Source organism: Squalius cephalus (genome assembly GCF_949319135.1).
Source record: "Squalius cephalus genome assembly, chromosome: 25".
In the NCBI taxonomy this organism is placed as follows: Eukaryota; Metazoa; Chordata; class Actinopteri; order Cypriniformes; family Leuciscidae; genus Squalius; species Squalius cephalus.
This window is the reverse complement of record NC_137146.1, coordinates 21,372,043-21,396,348: the sequence shown is the minus strand read 5'-3', so window position 1 is coordinate 21,396,348 and position 24,306 is coordinate 21,372,043. Positions and strand designations below refer to the sequence as shown.

The 24,306-nt window shown below is 36.2% G+C and overlaps 1 protein-coding gene across 1 annotated transcript in view; it reads right to left on the bottom strand.

Annotated features, from left to right (window-relative positions):
- Positions 1 to 11,453: 11,453 nt before the first annotated feature.
- ofcc1 (orofacial cleft 1 candidate 1) overlaps positions 11,454 to 24,306 on the bottom strand; it is a 99,786-nt gene continuing 86,933 nt past the window's right edge. The window contains exons 17-19 of the mRNA XM_079863676.1: positions 19,042 to 19,224; positions 11,650 to 11,764; positions 11,454 to 11,534 (exon numbers count right to left, since the gene is read on the bottom strand). Of these exons, the coding sequence (XP_079719802.1) occupies positions 11,461 to 11,534; positions 11,650 to 11,764; positions 19,042 to 19,224 (372 nt within the window). The 3' untranslated portion in view covers positions 11,454 to 11,460. The remainder of the gene's footprint in view (positions 11,535 to 11,649; positions 11,765 to 19,041; positions 19,225 to 24,306) is intronic.

The window sequence follows — 24,306 nt, the reverse complement described above, 5'->3', positions numbered from 1 at the left end:
TTTCTCCGCCTTTACTGTAATCGAAAGCCAATGTCATGGGAACGGGGCCGTATTTCTTGAGCCGTGATTCAGAAGGTTTTGCGAGTGAGAGAGCCGCAGTTTATCTAATTAATTTTGTTCATCGTACTGTGTTGCACTTGGCATATGCTTTCTTCTGCTCTGTTTTTAGTCATTAATTTAGCTCTGCAAACACACATGCTGTACTATAGTGCAAATCCACATCTGTCCACATCACCATTAGTAACAGAGCGGCAATTTAGAGTATTAAAGGCTGATCGTGGCATTTGGGAAATGTGCTACAGGAAAACAATGACAAATAACCGCACTGCATGCAAACGGAGCTACAAATTACACTACGCGCAGGAGACAGCCATGCTTGATTGAAGCAATTTAATGTTTTCTTAAAAAAAAGGAAGAATGGAGAAAGAGGTCCTGGGAGGACAGTTAAGAAAATTACTTTTTAATCATTTGAGTGGCTGGATTCATCTGATGAGCCGGGACTATTGGCAGACATTAAGAAAAAGATGGTCTTTAAGTTTAAGAAATCCCACACATGTTTGGCATACTTTGGGTCCGTAAAAAAAGTGATACTGTGCAATTGTTACCTTAACATCTGATGCTTGAAAATCAAAGTGATTTAGTTGCATTATCCTATTTTTCACTTAATAAAAAAAACAAAAAAACAATTACTGTATGATGTAAGCAAATTAAGCTGAATGATTTTTATAGTGCACATTGACCATGAAAGGTACAGCATGTGTCTGCTGTAAAAATCTCATCACATGCATTACATGCACATTACAAAGTAACTAATTCCATACTGTGTCATTGTCGGCTGCGAACTCCATGATTTTTTTTTTTTTTTTTTTTTCAAGGCCTTTGAAAATATATTCATGAAATTTCAATATTCAATGAAACAAGTCATATTTTAAGCAGGGTGCAACTATGATATTTCATTCCTTATGCCTGATTAAGACAACATGTTATTTCAGCCAAATAAATAGCCATTTGTCTTATTTGCAACCCAGCTGTCTGGGTTGGCTAATTGAACAGTGGTTACCGCAGTGGCTTTTTGTTCCACATCAAATGAAACTGCCAGTTTAGCATCAAAAATAATCAGTTTGATGAGTATTGTATACACTGGCAGCTCAATGTAATGCAGTATTGATCGCAGCTGCAGAGAGAGAGGGAGAGGGAGAGAGAGAGAGAAAGAGAGAGAGAGAGAGAGAGAGAGAGAGAGAGAGAGAGAGAGAGAGAGACTGATTATTGGCTGTTGATGGATTCTGCTGTGCTTTTATACTGTACGTCTCTTTGCTTGCACACAATCTCTTGCTGTGTACTAAACAATGCATTTGTGGGATTATACCAAATACCTCTAAAGATCTACATTAACAGTTGAATTAAATATATCTTAAGCAAATTGTTCAGCAATAGCTGTGATGCAACATTGAACATTTTCTTTAACATATATAATGTATATGCATATACAAGTTTTTTTCTCACAGTTAAAGATGAGGTTGAACAACTACACGAAATGCCATTCACAACCTATTTTACATAATATGACTAATTTCTATCCAAGGAGGAAAATGTAAACTGGGGCTTATTTTTTATCCACGAAGTGACTATCTATGGGGAACAGACTGGATGCTGAAAAGTTCTATCTATATGACAGAAGAAGAATGAAAGAGGCAAAGCAAGTCATAACATTTTAGTAAATGGTTAGAGAGACTTTTTTTGGTCCTGTGGAATCACATGAATCACTGGTCAATCAGGAACATGCACATTAAGAAAGTTAATAGTGTCAGTTCTGAATTCATGTTGTGTATAACATTTTTTTACAATCACTTTGGCACTAATATGACTTCGAAGTCATTTTTCAAAACTCTAGACAAAAAACTCACAACCGATGATCAAAGTGCACACAATTTTTCAAAACACTTTCAAAACACGTTTTCCAGTTGCTTGGATACATTTTGTTCACTGAACTAAAATCATCTTTTCAAAATGACACAACTTCAAATCATTACCACTTCAAAATGCAGTTCACAATTACAAGACAACTTTCTATTAATTTCATTAAAATGATCTAGCCATCAATTGAAACAACAGCTCAATATGACAAGACATGTTGCATTATACTCTTAATATATCATCTTATGGAAACCGACAGACAATATTCCATTTCTAGATATGGTTTGATAACAAGATCCATTGACACCAATGTCCATGAAACGTGAACTAATAGGACGCAATTATCTACGGATTTATATTTCATTATCATTCTTTTTCAGACACTGCTTCTATGGTCCCATATACCACTTTTCCTTATGTTTCAGATTTGACACCTTTGGTACTTGATGTCAAATTTGGCACAGTACATTTTGACATGCAAAGAGTATGTGCATGATATTTGAGTTTGGGAGATGAGGCGGGTTTTCAGTGAATGATGACAAAAAAAAACAAGACATATGGTCTACTTTTACCAGACATTTATTGGGTTTCCTGGTGTTTAAAGGCCATTTTAGAGCTTTTCTCATAGTCACTATGTGATTTTACAGTGGAAAAGAGCAGCGTGAACATAATGCTAAACATCTCCTTGTGTTTTCCAGCTGAGAAACAAAATCACAGGTTTGGAACAACATAAATTACGACAGGGTTTTCATTTTTGGGTGATCCAACAATTTAAATGTCCTGAATCAAGTTGGCATGTACAGAGATGGCAGCCATGATAGAAGCCATGAGGATACATGACCAGATTGGATCATGACTCTCATATTGATCGCAGTAACAAACACTCAAGAGCGCTGGTGTACCTCTGTGCACAAGTGAGTCTATGGGAAGTGAAGTGAGAGGAAGGAATTTCTCAATGCAATCAGCATGTTTTTGAATTAAAAAGCATGTGTTTAACTCTGCTTGCTCATATGTTAGGTCTTGTGGACTTGTACATGTGAGATCTGAAAATCGTCTAAATATGCCGATGTGTGCATTTTGCAGGCGTCTGCGCCGGCGGGTGTCTGCAAGCATAAATAAATGAGTGTGTGTGCTGCAGGCTGTGTTTCCTCTGTGGTGTCCACATGAAAACACCTCACTCTCTCACATAAGGGTTCTGCACATGAAAAAATCAATAGAATGGTGATAGAAATACGCAGCACTCGTTCCCCAGGTAAAAGATTGATCGGAGCTCCGCAGAGGATCTGCCCGAGCTCCAAATAATGGTTAGAGGCCACCGACCTCCAAATCTCAGAAGAAAACACACACACACATACCAGTCCTTCAATAATTATAGCATCACATGACTGACCAATGCTTTATTTAGACAACACGTACGCATTGGCAAGCAGTTTTGGAAATGCTGTTTTTAAAATTAGATCAGGTTTGAATGTTTTTCTTTTTTAATTAATCAGGGCTTTATTTCGAATTTAGAGTTCAGAGGTATATATTTGACTTCTGAAAAATCTTGTTTTTTTAGTCCAATGTAAAACCTATATTTGAACATTTAAACTCATTTTAAATTGTACATGTTAATCATGTTGTTAATCAGTTAGTTTACACTTTTCCACTGTTAATCATTAGTCATCAAATCCTCACTGTTATTCAGGCCAATTGGAGACGATATACTGCATTACAGACCTACAGTATGGATGAACTCATGAATATTTTCGCATCATTCCCACACATCATGTCATGCTACAGGATGAGAACACAATGATCTCATAAAGGCTAAAGAGATGTTGCCTCCCTTTGTTTTATTATCCGATGGTGTCGCCATTGGACAGTGTCACTTTAAGAAAATTAGTCATTTACACTTTATTCAATCTCATATGACATTGTATTTATCTACTGTCAGTCATTTTCTCATCCAATTTTTCTGGACCATTTCCAGTGGACCCTTGATTCTAGACAAATCATGTGCAATGTTTTGAAAGATAGTTGTGTCTCTTTAGTGTATTTTGTTTTTATTGGAGGTATTAGGGTTAATGAAAGGATAAGATAATAAATGTGTGCTTCAAAGGATGCGCTAGCAGCACCTCTAGTCCATCAGTAAAGCGTGCACACTTTGAGTGATGACTTTCCTACAGGAACCAACAGCTGTATGTGCAAATCATGCATATAAATCAATTACCAGAGCCTATGTACTTTAAATGCACCCATTAATTAAGCAATGTCAGATACAATGGAGCGTGAAGTTCATTACATTTTTAGCATTCACGCTCAGGATTATTTGAAGAGAAGACGGTTTTACCTAATGATCAGTGCCACAAAGACATGCTGCTGCCAGAGATAGAGCGTTTTGATGGAACAAGTAAAACCGCGGTAGGACAAACATTGAGCAAACATTTATTTTTTTATTTTTTTGGGGGGTGAAAAGCCTGCGAGGGATGGATGCACCTCCATCAGGTTTATTCTGATGCACTGGTGCATTTGCTCTTACTTGAGCCATGTGTGTGTGTGTGTGTGTGTGTGTAAGGTTGTGGGTCTCTGCCTTCACTATGCCTCACTGCAATTCTGTTTTAATGGCAGGAAAGTAGCTGTAAGAGAGTGGCCTACATTAGGCATTGACCTCTGCTTAATGAAATACAAGAGAATGTTCCTCGCCACTACAAGTTCAACGTTGTGACAAGATTTGCATATTTATTTATTTTCTTCCGCTCTTTGCAAATATTTTTTTATTCTCAGCGAACAGTACATCTGCCGCTGCCACTCCAGAAATAAATAAATAAAACAGGAAATGAACGAGCAAAATCCACATGATACATCCAGATGTTCATAGTGTGATGTGACACACGATTTTAGCATTTCCTGTTTGTGCGGCAGACCTCACAGAGAGCACGACACAGCCACCTTACTGGACAAACATTAATGTCATGTTTCTTCAAGTGAGAAAAGCATGTCCTATGAATGCAAAACAAATAATGGTCACAATTCAATATCTATAAAGACAGATTTTTTTTTTTTTTTTTCTTTTTTTAAGATTTGATTTTAATTTGTCAGTTCTACTCTCAAATTTATACTCAATACTCAAATACTCTCAAACCAAGACTTTTTGGTTTCACTTTATTTTGATGGTTCCTTTAACACATTCTGTAGACTATATAGCACCTACATGTCTGCTAACTCCCATTAGAGTGTTATTAGAGTATTACACTCAAAAAAATGCTGGGTTGTTTCTGTAAACAAATTGTTGGGTTGATTGTGCTGGGTCAAAAAGTTGGGCTGTTTGGGGTACTGTAAACACATTATTGGGTTGATCATGCTGGGTCAAATGAGTTGTAAGGGGGTCATTCACAAATAAACCGCTGGTTGGGTTATTTTGACCCAGCAACTGGTTACTTTTTTCATTCTTTGCGGAACTTTCTGGATTCTTCACTTCTGACTTGAGGAGCACGCCACTCGGAGCAGGCAGTGTTTTATGGTAAGTTATGAATGTTTACCTATATTTTTAATAAGTTGTGGTGGTAGCAGCAAGCTAATTTCACTGTTCAACATACAGTCTTTGATATGGAAGTGTGAGGGGTAACTATTTATTTCTGTGAAACATTAAATAGCCACAGCTAGCCGGTTAGAATTTTTTGACAAAATGCCACGTTAAATCCTTAGTTGAAATTAAACCAGCTATATCAGCAGCCTTTTTGAAATATGCATTTTAAATTCTAAATTCATCATGTAATTATCGTAGGCCTATTCATTGTGGACGTTGCGTATTTAAAAGTGAGATAAGCGTTTTGTATGAAATCCATACGCGCACTTTCCTCACAGGGCTCGCACGTAAAATCAGCGGGAAATGAGTCTCTAATGTAGGCTAGCTAGTGAGTTGTGAGTGAAAAGTCTGCTGGCGTAGTTTTAGAAATACTCGTCAGAAGAAGTGACTGAGGTAAGTTCCAGCACAGTCTGCGTGTGTTTTCTGTAATGTCTCGAACCATCGTTTCTGCCAAAAAAAGGCTTTCAAGAGCTTGATATAGCCTAGTTTTTATTATGTAGGATATGACTTGCAATCTTTAAATACAGCGACTGAGGAAAGGAGAAATAAATGGACAGGCGTCAGTTTTGAGAAGAAAATTATACCCGTTTAGTTGAACGAATGATCGTCAATATTTAAAACTTAAAAAATGCAAACTTACATGATAGCCTACCCGAAGTAGCCTATTTTATTGTGTGTAACATCTAAACGAGGCGATCATCAGCGCCAGTCAGGAGATTACCGAGCAGCTTTGTGGGTTTGTGAGTTTTAACGTTAAAGACACTATCAACATTACAGTAATATTTTACTTTTAATAAAGTAATGTTTTATTTGAATGCCTTAATGTTGATAATATTTGTCCAAATTACTCTTTTATTACTATTACTATAATTCAGTTTGCAAATACTGAATACACATTTTGTTTGTTTTTCACATTTGGTCATTTAATGTTTGCAATATTTTAATTGCATATTAAATAATAAATTGATACTTCCACAAAAAAAAAAAAACTTAACTTGCATGTCAGTTTTATTGCAACACTCTCCAAGTGATTGTCTGGGAAGCAGACACACTCTGTCAGTTTAAATCTAAACTAAAACGCATATCTTTTACCTGCCATTCATATAGAACATTATACATTTCTATTATTCAAATGATTATTAGGCTGCATAGGTCAGCCGGAACCGGGGACACTTTCCTATAACACCTGATGTTCTCATTATTTAATAAGAAGAATGGCATCTATGCTAATTTTTGTCTTTCTGTTCATTCTAAAGTTTACTGAAGTCAGCCGGATCCAGGCCATATCCAGATCAGAAGGTGGACCTGCGCCTGGACCCATCCATGACGCATCCCTGAAGGGCCAGCCTCATAGCCCTGTGAAGGCCTCATCGACACGACTGATCCTCAACAAACTCGTCTCCATACCGGTGTGATGACTCCGACTTCCAACCAGATGGAACTGGATAAATATTCTGAATTTTCTTATTCAATCTGACCTCTGACCTGTAATGCTGCCTGAATCATAATCATACACTGTTCGCTCGATGGCCAGAGGAGAACTGAACGACTGAGCCTGGTTTCTCCCAAGGTTTTTTTCTCCATTCTGTCTCCTGATGGAGTTTTGGTTCCTTGCCACTGTCGCCTTGGCTTTTGGCTTGCTTAGTTGGGGACATTTAATATTCAACAATATTATTGATTTGCCTTAAGGTGGACAATGACGCAATTTTTCATCTAGAAACAAACTTTGTTGTATTATTTTCATGTTACAGTATTACTGTGAAGCTGCTTTGATACAATCTGTATTGTTAAAAGTGCTATATAATTAAAGATGACTCTACTTGACTTGTGAGGACCAACATGGTTGAATATTTACAAAATGAGATGACTGGTGAATTGCTGCACATTCTGTGCCTCAGGGATGAAATGAGGGGGACATGTCAGACCTTTGACATTGATTAACATTTGTATTCAATAACGAAAAGTATTAAAGAAATGTATAAAATTTAAAAAAAATTAAATGAGATTGAAATCACATATACTGTGGCCTCTCTGGTTTATTGTATTACAGAGACAATAATTATTTTACATTCGTAATATAACAAATATTTGTTACTAATTTTATTAAGGCAATGAGACAAGAAATAACCCAGCACATGAGTAAGACTTAACCCAGCAAGAGGGTTAATTTCACCCACTGGTTGAGTCAAATGAATGACCCATAAATATGGGTTAAATGGTAAAACCCAGCACTTGGGTCAAACCAACCCAGCGCGTGTTCTGTCCAATAGTGACCCAGCGGTGTGGTTAAGGTTGGGTTATTTTTTAACCCAGCAGTTTTTAGAGTGTAGTGGGTTAGGGTTAGGGTTAGAATAAGTTGACATGTAGTTGCAAAGTTACTTATAGTCAGTAGAATGTCTGTTGGAGGACCATCACAATAAAGAGTTAGCAGATATTAAGCAGACCGTCTACTAATACTCTAATAAGAGTTAGTTGACACATAAGTGCAACGTTACTTACATAGTCAACAGAATGTTCAAAAGGGACCATCAAAATAAAGTGATACCAATTTTTTTAATGGTATTATTAAAAGCATCGAAAAGCCTTGCATATGTTCTAACACAAAATGCCCTTAACTGCTGTAAAATCAGTGAAACACACGGCCTCGAGTCACTGACTGTTTTTATCTTGGCTCCTGCACAAGGCTCATGTTTTTGGGAGCTAAAACAGGGTTGTAAAGTAATTGATCAAAATCTGATGATGTTTAAATCCATTCTTATGAGAATACCTTAATTCCAGCTACACACACTCACCTAACATTGTATAAATGTTAGTACATTTTTAAAAATGTTCGTCAGCTACATATCTTAAAGAGAAAATGCAAAGTTCCCTAAAGTCAAATCTGAATATTTGAAAAGCCTTTGTGTAGTTTAATTGAACTAAGCAGAGTCAGAGCCCAACAATACAGCCCGTCACCTTCTCTCTATATTCAATACCAGCAGGGATACTTAAATATAGAATTACACAAAGTGTTTCCTTTTCATGTTTAAGTACCAGCAGGACTGTGTATGCAAGAACATACTTCAAAAAGTTGTAATTCCTATACCATGGTTTGATTTCTCTTTTCACTGAAATCAGCAAAAACACAGAACAGAGAACCCACCGGCATCTTTCGCAGAAATAACTGCTGCTGGGGATCCGTTTGAATTTTAAATCAATATGAAACAGTATTTGTCATTAGCTATCAAATATTTGAAGTGCTGGTCATATGGAGTGAACGTCACTCTCACAGAACTTTTTCAAAAATACAGTCAAAACATTGTAAATATTATTTACATTGAAAAAGTGAAAGTGTAGTGGTGAATTATTATCCATTATTCCATTCTTCAATATCACACGATCCTTCAGAAAGCATTCTAATATGCTGATTTGATGCTCAAGATTATACACAATTGTAAATTGCTGTGCCCCAGTTTTCTAATAGTAGAGCATTTATTTCAAATAGATTTGTTTTTGTAACATTAATGTATTGATTATTTTTGATAAATTGAATGCATCTTTTCTGAACAAAAATATCAAGTTGACCCCCAACTTTTGAATGGTAGTTTATATAAACTTCCTGTAATACAACCTGAATACAGTGGACAATTATTCCCCCAGACCTGAATGTTTTTGTTTTTATCAGTTTATCATGTTACAGTTCCTTGATTAAACTACACAACCTTGAGTACACTTATATTTACCTTTAGGAAAATCTGATTTCGGATTAACCTACCTATTACCGTCATTTTATTTTATACTTAAATAGTCTTGTGGTATGAATGTGGTATGAATAAAAAAAAAAACAATTATAATTCAAGGAAGTGTTCTTATTTTCATTTTCTATAATAATCTATCTATAATAATTACAAAAGAAATATAAAAAAAAAGTAGTTTAGTATATAGATATTGCATACCATCTACTATCGGTTGTAATAAAATGCAAGAATGCATGATGGATATGAATTAGTTTGATGGGCTCAATATGTGTTTCTGATGCTGGTCAGGGAAGAAGTTTGAACTGTACACACACACACACACACAGAGAGAGAGAGAGAGAGAGAGAGAGAGAGAGAGAGAGAGAGAGAGAGAGAGAGAGAGAGAGAAAAGAGAGAGAGAGAGAGAGAGAGAGAGAGAGAGAGAGAGAGAGAGAGAGAGAGAGAGAGAGAGAGAGAGAGAGAGAGAGAGAGAGAGAAACAGAGAGAAACAGATGAAGGCTCATCTCAGCTGGGCTGTTCTGAGCTAAAAGCCCTCTGGTCACTACTCACTGATGCTCTCTTGTCGCATAAAAGACAGAAAGTTCAATGAGCACATGAGAGTCATAAGCGCTGAGGTGCTGAGAGTCCCAAACAGCTTTTCCCTAAACAGCCGCAACTTTGGATCATAATGGCCGCCCATAAAGAAAATCATCATCAATGAAAATGACAGGTTATTAAGATCTGATATTAAGCAATGGGCTTTAATAATGATAGGTTATCTATAAAACCTTTACAACCTGGCTCCGTACGAACAGATTCAATCTCGCACAGCCGCCACTGCTGACACATGTTAATAAGCCCACAACCTTTAATTAAGCAGTATATATAAGTAGGGCCCCATTAAGGGCTGATTTGTGGGCGAGTTCATTACGTCAAGCACCGGGCAGCAGACACATACTCAATACAAATCAAGGCAGACAGAATATTATCCTGCTTAATGTGGCCCCAATATTGATATTTTATCACTGTGTCTTGATAAGTGACTTTTAGAATCGTCATTTTTCATGGTGTTGAAGCAGCAGTGAAGACCAAACGACCCGCATTCATGTCTTCGTGGAACTTTTACTTTACATTGTTTTCTGGGTGATGAACTGCCTTAGCTTTTATGTATTGCACTTTTCTTTCACGTCTGGTATTAGTTTTCTACTTCTGTCCTTAGAGATCTGACACAAAAATCTGAAAACATGAAAGCCACTATATATATACAGTATATATATATACAGTATATATATATATACAGTATATATATATATATATATGTATATAGTCGGTTCTCGTCTTTACATTCGTTTTTTTAAGTGATAGTTCACCCAAAGAAAATCTGTCATCATTTACTCACCGTCAATTTATTCCAAACCTGTATGAATTTCTTTCTTCTGCTGAACACAAAAGAATATATTTTGAAGAATGTCGGTAACCAAACAGTTGATGGGCCCCATTGACTTCCATAGTATTTTCTCTTTCTCCATACCATGGAAGTCAATGGGGCCTATAAACTGTTCGGTTACCAATATATTGCAAAATATCTTCTTTTGTGTTCAGCAGAAGAAAGAAATTCATTCAGGTTTAGAACAACTTGAGGGTGAGTAAATGACAGAATTTTCATTTTTGAAAACATGGGCATATATATATATACATATATATATATATATATACATATATATATATATATATATATATATATATATATATATATATATATATATATATATATATATATATATATATATATATATATATATATATATTAGGGCTGTCAAACGATTATTCGCGATTAATCGCATCCAAAATAAAAGTTTGTTTTTACATAATATATGTGTGTGTATGGTGTATAATTATTTTCTATATATAAATACACACACATGCATGTATATATTTAAGAAATATTTGCATGTATATGCTGTGTATATATATATTTATATTATATATAATTTATATTATATATAAATATTTTATATATAAATAACAAATTTTCTTAAATATATACATGCATGTGTGTGTATTTATATATAGAAAATAATTATACACCATACACACACATATATTATGTAAAAACAAACTTTTATTTTGGATGCGATTAATCGCGATTAATCGTTTGACAGCCCTATATATATATATATATATATATATATATATATATATATATATATATATATATATATATACACAAATGTACTGTAAAGCATCATTGGCTACTTCAGGTTATGGGCTGGGCTCTTTAATTCCATTGCTTGAGTCACAGGCAATTCCTCCAAGAGGCTCAACCCTGTGCGATCCTTTAACACACAACACAAACAATTTAAAAAAACAAATAACTTCCAGCACCATTATCCTATAACTGTTTATCTTAATCTACATTCATTTGCATCTCGGTTTGGTGTTGATACTCACGCCAGGCAGGTTTTCTCCTCTTCCTCTCTCTGCAGTGTGTCACACTCTTCATCCTTTCATGTTCCTCATGCACCTCTGATGTCTGAAACTCTTTACTCTCAGAATCATCCATCACCTGTAACAACACGTTTAAACTAATTATTCAGATTTGCTTTGTAACTTCATCTCAATGTAAGAAAACTTAATAATCAAAGGTTATTCAAAACTATTATTTTGGTTATTATAAGGTTATTTTCCCACAATTAGCATGCATCCACATTGAAAGTGCAAGGATTCCGGTGTCATCTGCTTCCAGTTATTTTAGCTGTACAAAAACAGTCCATTATGCTGCTTGATTTAGCAAACTGGTTTTTGTTTTCATATTACAACTTATTATCATAAACATACACGCTGATTTGTAGCACAGATAGTTTTACCATTTACTGCAGTTTGTTCTTCTAGTAATGTATCTACTGTATAGTGGCTAATGAATTGGAAGTGGATATTCTGTCAAAAGTTGGATTGTAATTGGATTGCATTTAACTCATTTGCAATAATTACAATTATTGGTTATGTAGACCTTTAAACTAACATGTAAGCAACCTGAAACTGTGCTAGTTAATAATGAACATGGCAGCCATAGTGTTGGAAACAATAATGGGCAAAAAACGGCAGTATGTAACATTCAAAAATATATTAAATAAATTGACACAACAGTCCAGTTCAGCACTGCACAAATAAAAACTAAAAACAAACATGTTCTGTTGCTTATTGTGGCTGGTTAGAACAAAATCACATCACAACTGCAAGATATTGTTCAATTCACATAAATAAGTTTGCAATGGAAAAATGACATGCATGCAACATATTTGAATAGCCCCTTCTTCTAGCCCCATTAAACAAGAACAACAAGTTAAATATAATTAGTATGAAGGTTTTTTTTTTTTTTTTTTTACTATTATTTTTGCAGTTGACCTCATGGCATATGAGACATAGTCAAACATAAAGAACAGTGATTATAAGCAGACACGAGAGGAGGAACTGGGGTCGTTTGTCAATGATTCTAGCTGCAGGATTATTTTAAAGGTTAAATATTTCAAATTCAAATGCTAATCTGGGTCAATGTGGCTTCAGTCGGCTGTCCTGAGCTCTGACTCATAAATGTGAGCTCAACAGAAGGACTTTAATGGAGGATCTGATACACCATTATCCAAAGAAAGATATGACACATAAAATGTCACGATTCTTACTTCATTGCCTGCACTGGGAGCAAATGACCACCCCAGGTTGAAGAAATCTCTGGACATGCCTTGGTTCAATAACACACTAATAACACACATAATTAATGGCATAGGGGTGACTGGGACTAGATGTCATAAATGCTAAATTTCAGGTTTTGAATCAAAAGTTCAGTTACATAAATGGTTGTTTTCTCTAGCAGTAGTACTAATTAGTCATAGTGAGTAATCATAAAGTATGACCTTTTTTGGAACTCCAATATCATCAAGCAAATCCAATAAAACTGCACTGTATCATATATTACAACAAAAGTCTATAAAGCTTTATAAATATTTTAGATTTTAACTGAAAGTTTGAACTAGGGTATTTAAAGGGGTAGTTCATACCAAAATGAAAATCCTGTCATTATACTTATCCCCAAGTCATTCCAAAACCCTATTGACTTTCGGTCCAGTCGGTCTTCTGAAGATACACAATCACTTTATATGATGAACAGATTTAATTTAGCCATTTATTCACATATAAACATTGATCAACACACATATAAAGAGCTCATTAAATATGGTAAGTGGAAGCTCAACTGTACTTGCTTTGAAACCTCACTGGTTCTTGCGCAAGCTCAAACATGCCTGCGTAACATGCGAGAGCAAACCTCATTGGTACTCACGTGTCAAACTATTACTTTTACCTTTTGTTTACCAAATTTGATGTGCTCTATGTGCATTGGTCAATACTAAATTAAATATGTTCTTAATATAAAACAACTGTGTCTCATAAAAAAAAAAAAAAAACGGTTTAAACTGCTTTGGAGTTCTTTTAACATCTCTTTATGAACTTTATGAAGAGTTGAAGTTTATGTGGAATAGACTTTCAATTGAGGGACATAAATCACTAAGATTTTTTTCTGATTATTTTCATTTATGTTTCGAAGATTAGCGGAAGTCTCATGGGCCATGACATGAGGGTTAGTAAATGATGATAATTATTATTATTCGGTGACCTAACCCTTTAAAAAACTGCAGCAGTAGTTTTATATGTAGTAATTTTATATAATTCATTAATTCATAATTCATCAATTTGTGTATGTCAAATTTGACATTTTTGCTGTTTCACTGAGAAATTAAATGTTTTCTGCATTCAAGACTTTAAGATTTTTGTGTCAAATTCAGAAATTCACTTGAAAATAAAATTACCCTGAAAATATTCACAGGAGTAACAACTAGCTCCTGTTTCCACTATCAATACAAGTTCTATAACATGCAGAAGATAGTATCCAGCACCACCGTGTCACTAAAACTATCTGTGTTGTTAGGCAAAAGTCACTAGCATTTAATCGTTAGCACCTTTCGATACCAGACGATTGCCACACGGCGTCTATTTAAAGAGTCTGCTGCATTCAAGGACAAACAAAAGACACACAGAAACACAAACAGTGCCGCATGCTTCAAAACCTCAAAAGCCACATGACAAAAACAGGCTGGCAAAAGTGAGTGTGTTTAATGCATGCTGGGTGCTCATCAGCGGTTTTGCCGAGCATTAATAATTTGTGCAGAGGTAATACTCAAGCTGTTGGAGCTGTAGTTGTGCATTTTTAATGGAAGTTTTACAGAAGTGGCGGCAGGCTTCACATATGCTGCAGACGGCATATGGGAACAAGAGATGATGCAGCACAGTTGGCCAGAGTGCCGCTTTCTTAGGCCGCAGACACTTAAACACTAGCCCGAGAGGAAAGACACTCGCTCACGCACATAAACCTACTGCCGTTTTAGCACGAGCCCTAATGAATTCACACGCGTTTATGTCCAACGCCATCTTGTTTCCACATATGAGGTGGATGTTGGCCCAATCGGAACTGAAGAAGTTATTGGTGCTGCATTAAAATCGGAGCTATTATCTGCCTAATTTGTAGTTACTCAGGAACGGAAAACATCTGCTTAAGTAATGTTTGCTTTTAAAGGATCTCTAACTTTAATAGAAACATCACAAGAGGATCATAAAGTTGCCGCAACATTGCAACTGATTAAACTGCACACTTTTCTGTTGCATGCTGACAAAGCTTATCTTCATTGAAACCTAAATCCCCTGTAATTATGGGTTTGTGCACAGAATGTATGTATTCGGATCTAATCAACTTCAATGGTGCAATAAAAATGTGTAAACAAAATTTGTAAAGAAATAATGAGAAGATGACTCCAATCCAGTGGCGAAGCTTCTATAACTTTGTAGAAAAAAACAAAACAAAACAATGATTAAATGCAAGTTTCAGTGGTCAATGGCAGGTGGTTTCCTATAGTTTTTCCTCTCCCAATAGGTGCATATCATCACGCATGTGAAAATAAAACATTAAACATGATTTGTAAGTTTCTGTTTGTCCCGTCCACAATGATATCTTTACGATGCAAGGTTGTAAAACTTGCAAAAGTTGAATTTGAAATAGGTATAGCCAATATCAATCAGTTAATACTGTAGCTTAAATCATTTCAAATATCCCAATTGTACTGCTGCAAGAATCCAAGTCTAGCAATGAACCCGGGCGATTCCTTTAACACAAACTGACAGAGAAACTTGATTATGATGAGTTCATCTCCGTTTTTAAACAGACGTTATGTTGTCTCAGACTAATATAGCAGGAGGACATGTATAGGTAACATTATTTTAATGTTTATAATTCATGTAATGTTTATACTGACATACTTGATAATAGGAAGAGACATTTTATTGTGTCATGCACTGTTAAAATATATACAGTATATATATGATCAATATCATGGCAACATATGAAGGCCCACCCCCTTAAACAATTCTGACCTTGAACGCTCCAGTCATATATCACTGTTCTAGAAAAAGCGGTTTTATTTAAATTCAGCCGCAGACTTTTTTTTTTTTTTTTGTGGTTGTTAGACTGCTTACTATACACTTAAGAAATTGGGTAAATATTCAAATATTCAGTTTCAATAAAATTTGAGGAAAAAGTACATATTCCCCCCCCCAAATAATACTAAAGTGTATCCTGAAGTACTTAAACCCTTGCTCATATCCCAGTGTCCAACACCTAAATTAGCTACTACATGCGTAGCTGTAATTGTAAATCTTCAGGTCACTTTGTGTTCTAGAGCTTTGATTACTTCTAGATGATAACATTACATTAAATACATTGAGAACGAGTTAGAGTTAGTGTTGTAGGTTGGCAATGCTGTCTGGGTGCTGGCGTGGCTGTCGCATGTGCCCTGGGGTGGACGGCACTGATGCTATCAGCGTCTTTCGTGTGTCAGCCTGCCCACCGCCACACCCATCACACACTCCAGATATGGCCTGACACTTCCCTCTGCTGAGCCAGCCACAAACACTATACACAACCCCCTCCTAAAATAATCAAAGTCACTCAGTGCGGAAATCCACATGAAATCAAAGATTACTTTCTTAATACTCTTATTATGCACACTCTTATTGTGCAAAATCAATCATTTTTAATAATAATAATAATAATGCATTTATACACTCTAAAAAATGCTGGGTTGTTTTAACCCAATTTTGGGTCAAATATGGACAAACCCAAATGTTGGGTTAAAATTGTAATTTAAAAATTTAAATTGGGCTTGTCCATATTTGACCCAAAGTTGGGTTGAAACCACCCAGCATTTTTTAGTGTATATTCTTTATTTTTAAATAAATAAATACATGCCTCAATGTGCTGAATCAACTGCTTTTGTGTGGAAACTGTTCATATGATACATTGACGGCCTGAATGCTAACATTTAACATGGATGAATGCAGGAATGAACAAACAAACAAACAAATGAATTGAAACATGCATACAGCAGTAAAATGGGTTTGGAACAGATTCCAAAAACAAAATCGAAGACTTTTTGGGCCTTCAGATGGTTTTTCGTCAAAATCACTATATCTTTGCAAGAGTGAACTTTACAAAGCTGCCATTTACAGAACCTATTGTATATCTAGATATGAGTTTGTATGATTTGCTATTTTTGAATGCTATTATACAGAATTTGGTCTTACAAACATGGACAAAGTTTAGGAATTTTTGACAGCTTGTCAAGTGTTTTGTTGTTTAGTATCATCACTGATGTGTTTGTGTTTGCAGCTCTCCAGGGCCACCCCTCAGACTGATAAATATGTGGCGTGTTCAGTGGTGCTCTCATCAGTCACAAAACAGCTCAGGACGCCATTAACCGACCGCACTGCCTGCAAGCGACCCGTTGACGCGCATGCAGCATAAATCTGCTGTTTTTGACACGGAAGTTCTAAAATATTAATTTTGTTAGGATGATCCAGGTTGTTCTCGGGGGGGATGGGAGTTAATTCATGTGCTTGCAGTTGTTACCAAGCAGAATCAGTGGTACATTTAATTAGACAGCAATCTGGACGGCAGTCTGCGCCCTGCTGTTCCACTGCATTTAATAACGTGTGAAGCCATGGGCGGAGGTTAGCGAATATATCCTGCTATAGATTCCTAGATTAACCAAAGGAAGAAAGAATTAGCACCTAGGCCAGGTGTGAGTGATACATTCATGAACGATATGCATTGGTTGCCTGTGGTGAACGTGACAATACCCCATTCTTTAGCATTCTTTAGCTCAGTTCCAAAACCTAGTGACTTGGACAAGAAGACTTTTTTCACAAGATACACTGTAAAAATGATTTTTCTTGTTGTAAATTAAATAAACATTATTGGTGGACATTTTAAAAGAAAATACTATTTCAGTTATTCTAATTCAAATTTTAAGTTGTAATTGTTTGTGAAATTTTGTAGCAGTTTATAAGTGAAAATTGTGTCCACAAAAAAAAAAAACAACAAAAAAAATTCCAGTGTAGACAGCATCAGTATGCTGCCATTTCGGATTGTTTTGGCTAAAACCTGAGGAAGAATTGTATGTATCCTTCACAGATGAGGCAATATCACAACATATTGTAAATCAGTGAGATGCTGGATGGTCTAGAAAAAATATGCACATTTAATACTGAAAAGTGTGCAAAATTCTTCAATCCAATGAAAAAGGTAAGGTTCTTTTCTGTTTTGTGTTGTTAGCATAGCAACATGCTAATGTTAGGCTCAATTGTGATCAATTGTGACTGATCAATTCTTGGGTGACCGACACGTGAGGAGCACAATTTGTGTGTTGTGCATATTGTCACGTGTCAGTGTTTGTTTGGACTTTCAGTTTGTGTTTTGATTTGTTCCTGTTTTCCTTTGTTCTTTTCCCGCCACTCCTTCGTTTCCATGGTTACTGTTATTATCAGTTCAGTTGTATCACCTGTTTAGTCAATCTTCGTTATCTGTATCACCTGTGTTTTGTTAATCAATGTCATATGTGTGACACATATAGAGCGTTCTGAGACAGTCACTTATTAAAGGGTAAGTTCACCCAAAAACAAACATTTTGTCATTTACTCACCCTCATGTCTTTCCAAGCCCTTACGATTTTCGTTCATCTTTGGAACACAAATGAATTTATCTTAAATAATATATTTTTTCTGTCCCTCCATTGACTGCTACGCAACTACCACTTTGCCTGCTTTAAAAGTTCATAAAGAGCTTGTAAAACTAATCCATTTGAATTGAGTGGTTTAGTCCAAATTATTTTAAGAGACACAATCACTTTATACCAGAACAGATTTAATATAGGCATTTATTCACATATAAACATTCATCAACTCACACATCAGTTATGGTAAACGGAAGCTCAAGCATCCTTGCTTGACGTGCAAGAACCAATGAGGTTCATTCTCGTGTTACACGGCGCGTTTGAGCTCCCGCAAGAGTTTTGTTCTTGCACATCAAGCATGTACAGTTGAGCTTTTGTTTATGTTCATTGATCAATGTTTATATGAGAATATTAGCCTAAACTGAATCTGTTCATCATATAAAAGGATTGGGTCTCTTCAGAAAATTTGGATTAAACTGCTTAATACATATTAATTAGTTTTACAATCTCTTTATGAACTTTTTGAAGCGGCAAAGTGGTAGTTGCGTAGCTGTCAATGGAGGGACAGAAGTAGCTCAGATTTTATTAAAAATATCTTCATTTGTGTTTCGAAGATGAACGAAAGTCGGGTTTGGAACAATATGAGGGTGAGTAAATTATGACAATTTAAATTTTTGGGTGAACTAACTCTTAAAGTTCACTTTAGGATTCTGCCATAGAAGATGCCCACCTCTATAATGGCTCCATCAGGTTGTCTCAGGAAGTGTCTGTAATGTTGGCGCAGGCCGTTCAAGTGCAGTGTGTAGATGGATAGATGGGTGCTTGTCTCGCATCCTGTAATGGGCATGCCTACAGGCGGTGCCAATCCTACCACAGGCTCCTCCTCCGTCCAGATGTAGTCATACACTGCCACCTAATGAGACACATACACCCCCACACATACGCACATGATTCAAATATATATACAGTATTGTGGTACCAAGTATTACAGCTAGAGTTACAGCTTTTAAAATTAAACACATGCTCTACAGAAAGTGTAGATGAATCAGTAGGGCTAAAAACAACACTGGACCCTACTGACTGTCAATGTATGGCCAAAAATAAATAAATAAATAAATAAATAAATAAATAAATAAATACATAAATACATACATACATACACACATATATATATATATATATATATATATATATATATATATATATATGCATTTAAGACAAACTTTTCATTGAAGAAATAGTTCACCCAAAAAATGAAGACAAAAGAAGATTATGGTATATATATATATATATATATATATATATATATATTACCAAAGATTTAGTTAATTAATGTTTTTTTTTTTTTTTTTTTCACCTGCTCACTTAAGACATGCATATGAGGATTTCAAAATATTGCAAACAATTCCAAACATTTTAAATAGTGGATTATTTGGATGAAAAAAAAGGTGAAAAGGTGACAATATTTTTTGCCATCTCTGTAAATGAATGAAAACCACATGGAGAGAGAGATTTTTTTTTTTTTTTTTTGTCAAAATATCTAATTGGTGCGTTAGGCCTTTGCAGTTTAAATGTAGACTATCCCGCTGTCATTAATAACAAAAAACTGCTCTTTATTTATTTCAATGTTCTTTATTTTTTACCATTTAACTGCATGAAAAAAAAATAAATAAAATCAGTTTGTTTATTTGCATATTACATTTGAACAATTTAATAACTTTCAATTAAAGTGTGTTGATTGGCATATGCTTTGCTGTGGTATCAAAATGTGGTATATTGATATTTTACTGGACAATGCTAGCGCAAAGAAAGCAAAAAATAGACTACAACTTCACATTCATGTAGCTGCACGTGTTTGTGTGTGTGTGTACAGACCAATGGTGTATCTGAGTACAACTGCATGCTTGCACGAATGCTTACCCTGACGCAATTACCTGCCCTACCTGCGGCCACAGTTCAGTGCTCACTGAGATGAATGCAAACCTGGATAGTTGACAGTAATGGTCTGTAATTTACAGCTGTGCTTGGGAGGTGATGAGCTCTGGCTGAGAGATGCAGGAATGCAGCGTGTCAGGTTTCTGAATGACTCACACAGCCTCTGACCCTGACACGACACTAACCAACAACAGTCGATAATAACCTGCTTCAGCCTAATCCTTAAACGAGGGAAAGGAAAAACAAAGAAACTACTGGCCCGTATCACTCATTAATGCTGGTGTTAAAGGCCATGCTTGGAAAAGCATGCTACTTGTACTATTTTTGCACAGTATGCAAATTTTCTTTATGTTTGGAATACTTCGAAGACCTACTACACAACTACAGAGTGCTCAAGTTGACCTTGCATTTCCAGTAGCATGAATGAAACTGGAAATTATATCAACCACAACCTCATCGTAGATCCTGTTTGCTTTGTGCACAATTCATTCTAATGAAGAAAAAAAAAAAACTGATCAAAATTTGGGCCGAGGACCGAGTTTCGACACCCATGGTCTATAAAGACCACTGTTCACCATCCAATCAATTCCCGATGATAAAAAAAAACAATCATGTCCCACTACATGTTTGGTTGTTGTTGTTGATTATCCTGTTTCAAATTATGGAAGTAAAATGTGGCATTTCATGTTGACTTTATGACATAATTGGATACAAATGCAAAAGTTTAAAAGTTTGGGTTTAATATTTTGTTTTTCTTTTAAAATAAATTAATGCTTTAAGCATATAGCAACCCTTTAGTTTATAGTTTAGGGTCAAATTCTCACTAGTAAATGGTTGCTTATTATAGCATGCATATTATTGGCTGTTTATTAATACTTATAAAGCACATATTAATTCCTTATTCTGCATAACCATATTCTACATCCCTTAATCCAACCCAATACCTAAACATAACAACTACCTTACTAACTATTAATAAGCATTAATTAGGGGTTTATTGATGCAAAAGTCGTAGTTAATTGTTAGTTAATAGTCAGAACTGGACCCTAAACTAAGCGTGTACCCACACTGGGTACGGTTGCCCTGTACCGTGCCCTGGTGCGATTATCCCCAATCCCTCGCAGGCATGCACTCACATTGCACTTCACGTTCTGGGACGGAGCACACTTACTTAATTTACAATGCAACACTTTTTGTTTTAAAGAGACAGGAAGAAAAACACTTTTGCTAATAGACTACCTAATACATTTATCTGCATGTATCAGAAGATTATTACGGAGGCAGCTGACGCTAATGCAGGAATTTCCATCTTTACTCGCAAACTACAATTCCTATTCATCAATAAGGTGAGAATCAGACCAGTTATAAACCTAAATATACTCAATTTAATTTAATTAATTGAAAAATGTACTGTCCAAGTAGTAATAGAAGATGTTTGCTGTCGTAATGATGACAGTAGCACACACAAAAGTAGTAGCTTTTCCATCCTCCAGCGTGGTTAGCAATCACACAACGCACTCAGAGTCCAGCCAGGGTGATGCCCCATGGTGGAGTCGAGGAAGGGATGACCCATTCTCTTCGATGAAGCCATGGAGACGATGGATGGAGACGGTGTCAATGAAAAGGGAGCCCTGAGCCCAGACAGAGAGCAGATGGACCAGAACGACACAGTAGGCTTCGGAGGCTGCGACGGAGCCGTAACGATGACTCCCCCCCAAAGTGGAACCAGGGTACCGGAGAGCTGAGGTGGAGCGGGAGCGACTGAGGGCCGAGGTGGAGCCTGAGAGAGAGCAGAGCTAGACAGAGCCGTGGGGTGAAGAGACGGAGCGCAGTGGATGGCTCACAAGTTACGATTAGCATTAGCCTGCATTTTAAATTTGCTTTGATGTTAGGTACTCTATGCTATACATGTGGCAGGCAGTGCAAATGACAATAACAGGAGAAGATAACATGGCTCACTGTGTTTGTTGACTGATCCGACTCACCACAGTTGTTTGATGAACTCGTAAAAGGCGCGAGCGAGTAAAAAAGAAATGCAAGCACGGATGGCAGGTTAACAGGCTAGCGAAACGCTAGCGCGTTGTGCTAATGATTTAGATTAAAGCTAGCAATGTTAGATTAATGTGACAGACAATATTAGATAATACCAGATACATTGTGATGATCAAGTTATATTAAGCAATATAAACAGCAAGGAAATATAGAGAATAGAGATTAAAAACAAAGCTATACAGAGCAACAACCGCAATCCACTCAGGCAGACAGGACACTGAAAACAGCAACAGACACAAACAGACCTAAACATACAAAATAACAACATAAAATGAAAAAAAATCAGATGTTGTGATTAAATCAGATCTTAAGTGTCTCAGCAGGTCTTATGTCATGAGGGATGGCTCTGATCTGTGTGCACGGGTCCCTTGTGTGTGTTGTACCTGTAATGCACTGCCCTGCTCTATTAGAGGAACACAGGAGACAAGCAGAGCGTGTAACATGCTATATAGGTCATGGATCTCAGATGCATTGGTGTGTGAAGATCACAGCGCCTCTCACCCAACTGGGCCAGCTTCACACTAGTGTCAGCACTGCTACACACACCCCCCTCTGACCTCAAACACACACACGCACACTATACATATACTCATCATTTCTCAAACATATGTGTGAATGCACTGTCACACCACGTTATGTGCAAAGACTCACCATTCTTTTTAGGTCTAACAAAAATATTACAATGGTGTTTTGGTGTACTTTGGAGTGTCATGTAAATAATTTGGTACATGAATATCATTCAGAACTACAGAATATATCAAAGTGTAAAAAAAAAAAAAAACCTCCAACATGGAGGGTCTTGTATAACCCTGAAATGAATTATTTGTATATATTTGTATATATTATAAAATTATAGAAAGAGAAAAGTCATAATAAAGTTCTGCAGGGACGATGTATTACGAGTTATAAACGAGCATTTTAGCACTTCCAGTTGCATCGTCCAGAAGTCAATGGGTTCGTTACATGTTTTTTTTTTTTGTTTTTTTTTTTAAATGCCTAATATAAGGTCTGTGGTTAACACAAGCTCAAGATATTTTCACATTTTAATTTACAAAATTAAATACACCAGTAATATACCCTTGTGATGTTTGTCAAAAGCTATTACTTGCCTTAAAAAAGGCAGCCTTTACAACCTCATTATGTTTATAATCACATTCTTGCACACTATTTGTGCACACTAACTTAAACTTTCAGGATTTTTTTTTTTTTTTCATGAAGACTGAAAGAGTAGTCTGAAGTGAAAATCGTGCGACCATGGTGTAGCAAGTTCAAAACCAACATTTAGATGTTTTACTTCTGGCAATTGTATTTGCCAGCAGCCATATCACCCTGTAGCCCAAAACTGGTTGCCCACTGAAGCTCAGCAGGGTTGAGCCTGGTCAGGAGACCTCCCTGGAAAACTAGGTTGCTGCAGGAAGAGGTGTTAGTGACGCCAGTAGGGGGTGCTCACCCTGTGATCTGTGTAGGTCCTAACGGCCCAGTATAGTGACAGGGACACTACTGTCAAAGTAGTCTGCTGTACTGTTCGGATGAGATGTTAAACCGAGTCCTTGACTCTCTGTGGTCATTAAAAAAATCCAAAACAAATTTTGTCCAATGGCCTCTTGTCCATCATGGCCTCCTAATCATCCCCATATACTGATTGGCTCTATCACTCTGTCTCCTCTCCACCAATACGTTGGTGTGTGGTGGGCGTTCTGGTGCACTATGGCTGCCATCGCATCATCCAGGTGGATGCTGCACATTGGTGGTGGTTGAGGAGATTCCCCCTTCTACGTAAAGCGATTTGAGTGCAGAGAAAAGCGCTAAATAAAATGTAATGAATTATTGTATTTAAGTGTATAAAAGTTTTGTTCATTTTTTAAGAATATCATGATGAACAACGTGTAAATATCATCAACTTTTGTTGGTCAGAGATTATTTGTGCAACAATACAAAAGCCAATAGATAAATGCTGTTGGGTTTTTGTTTAGGGAATACAAAGCCCCACACATGACTAATCCGTACC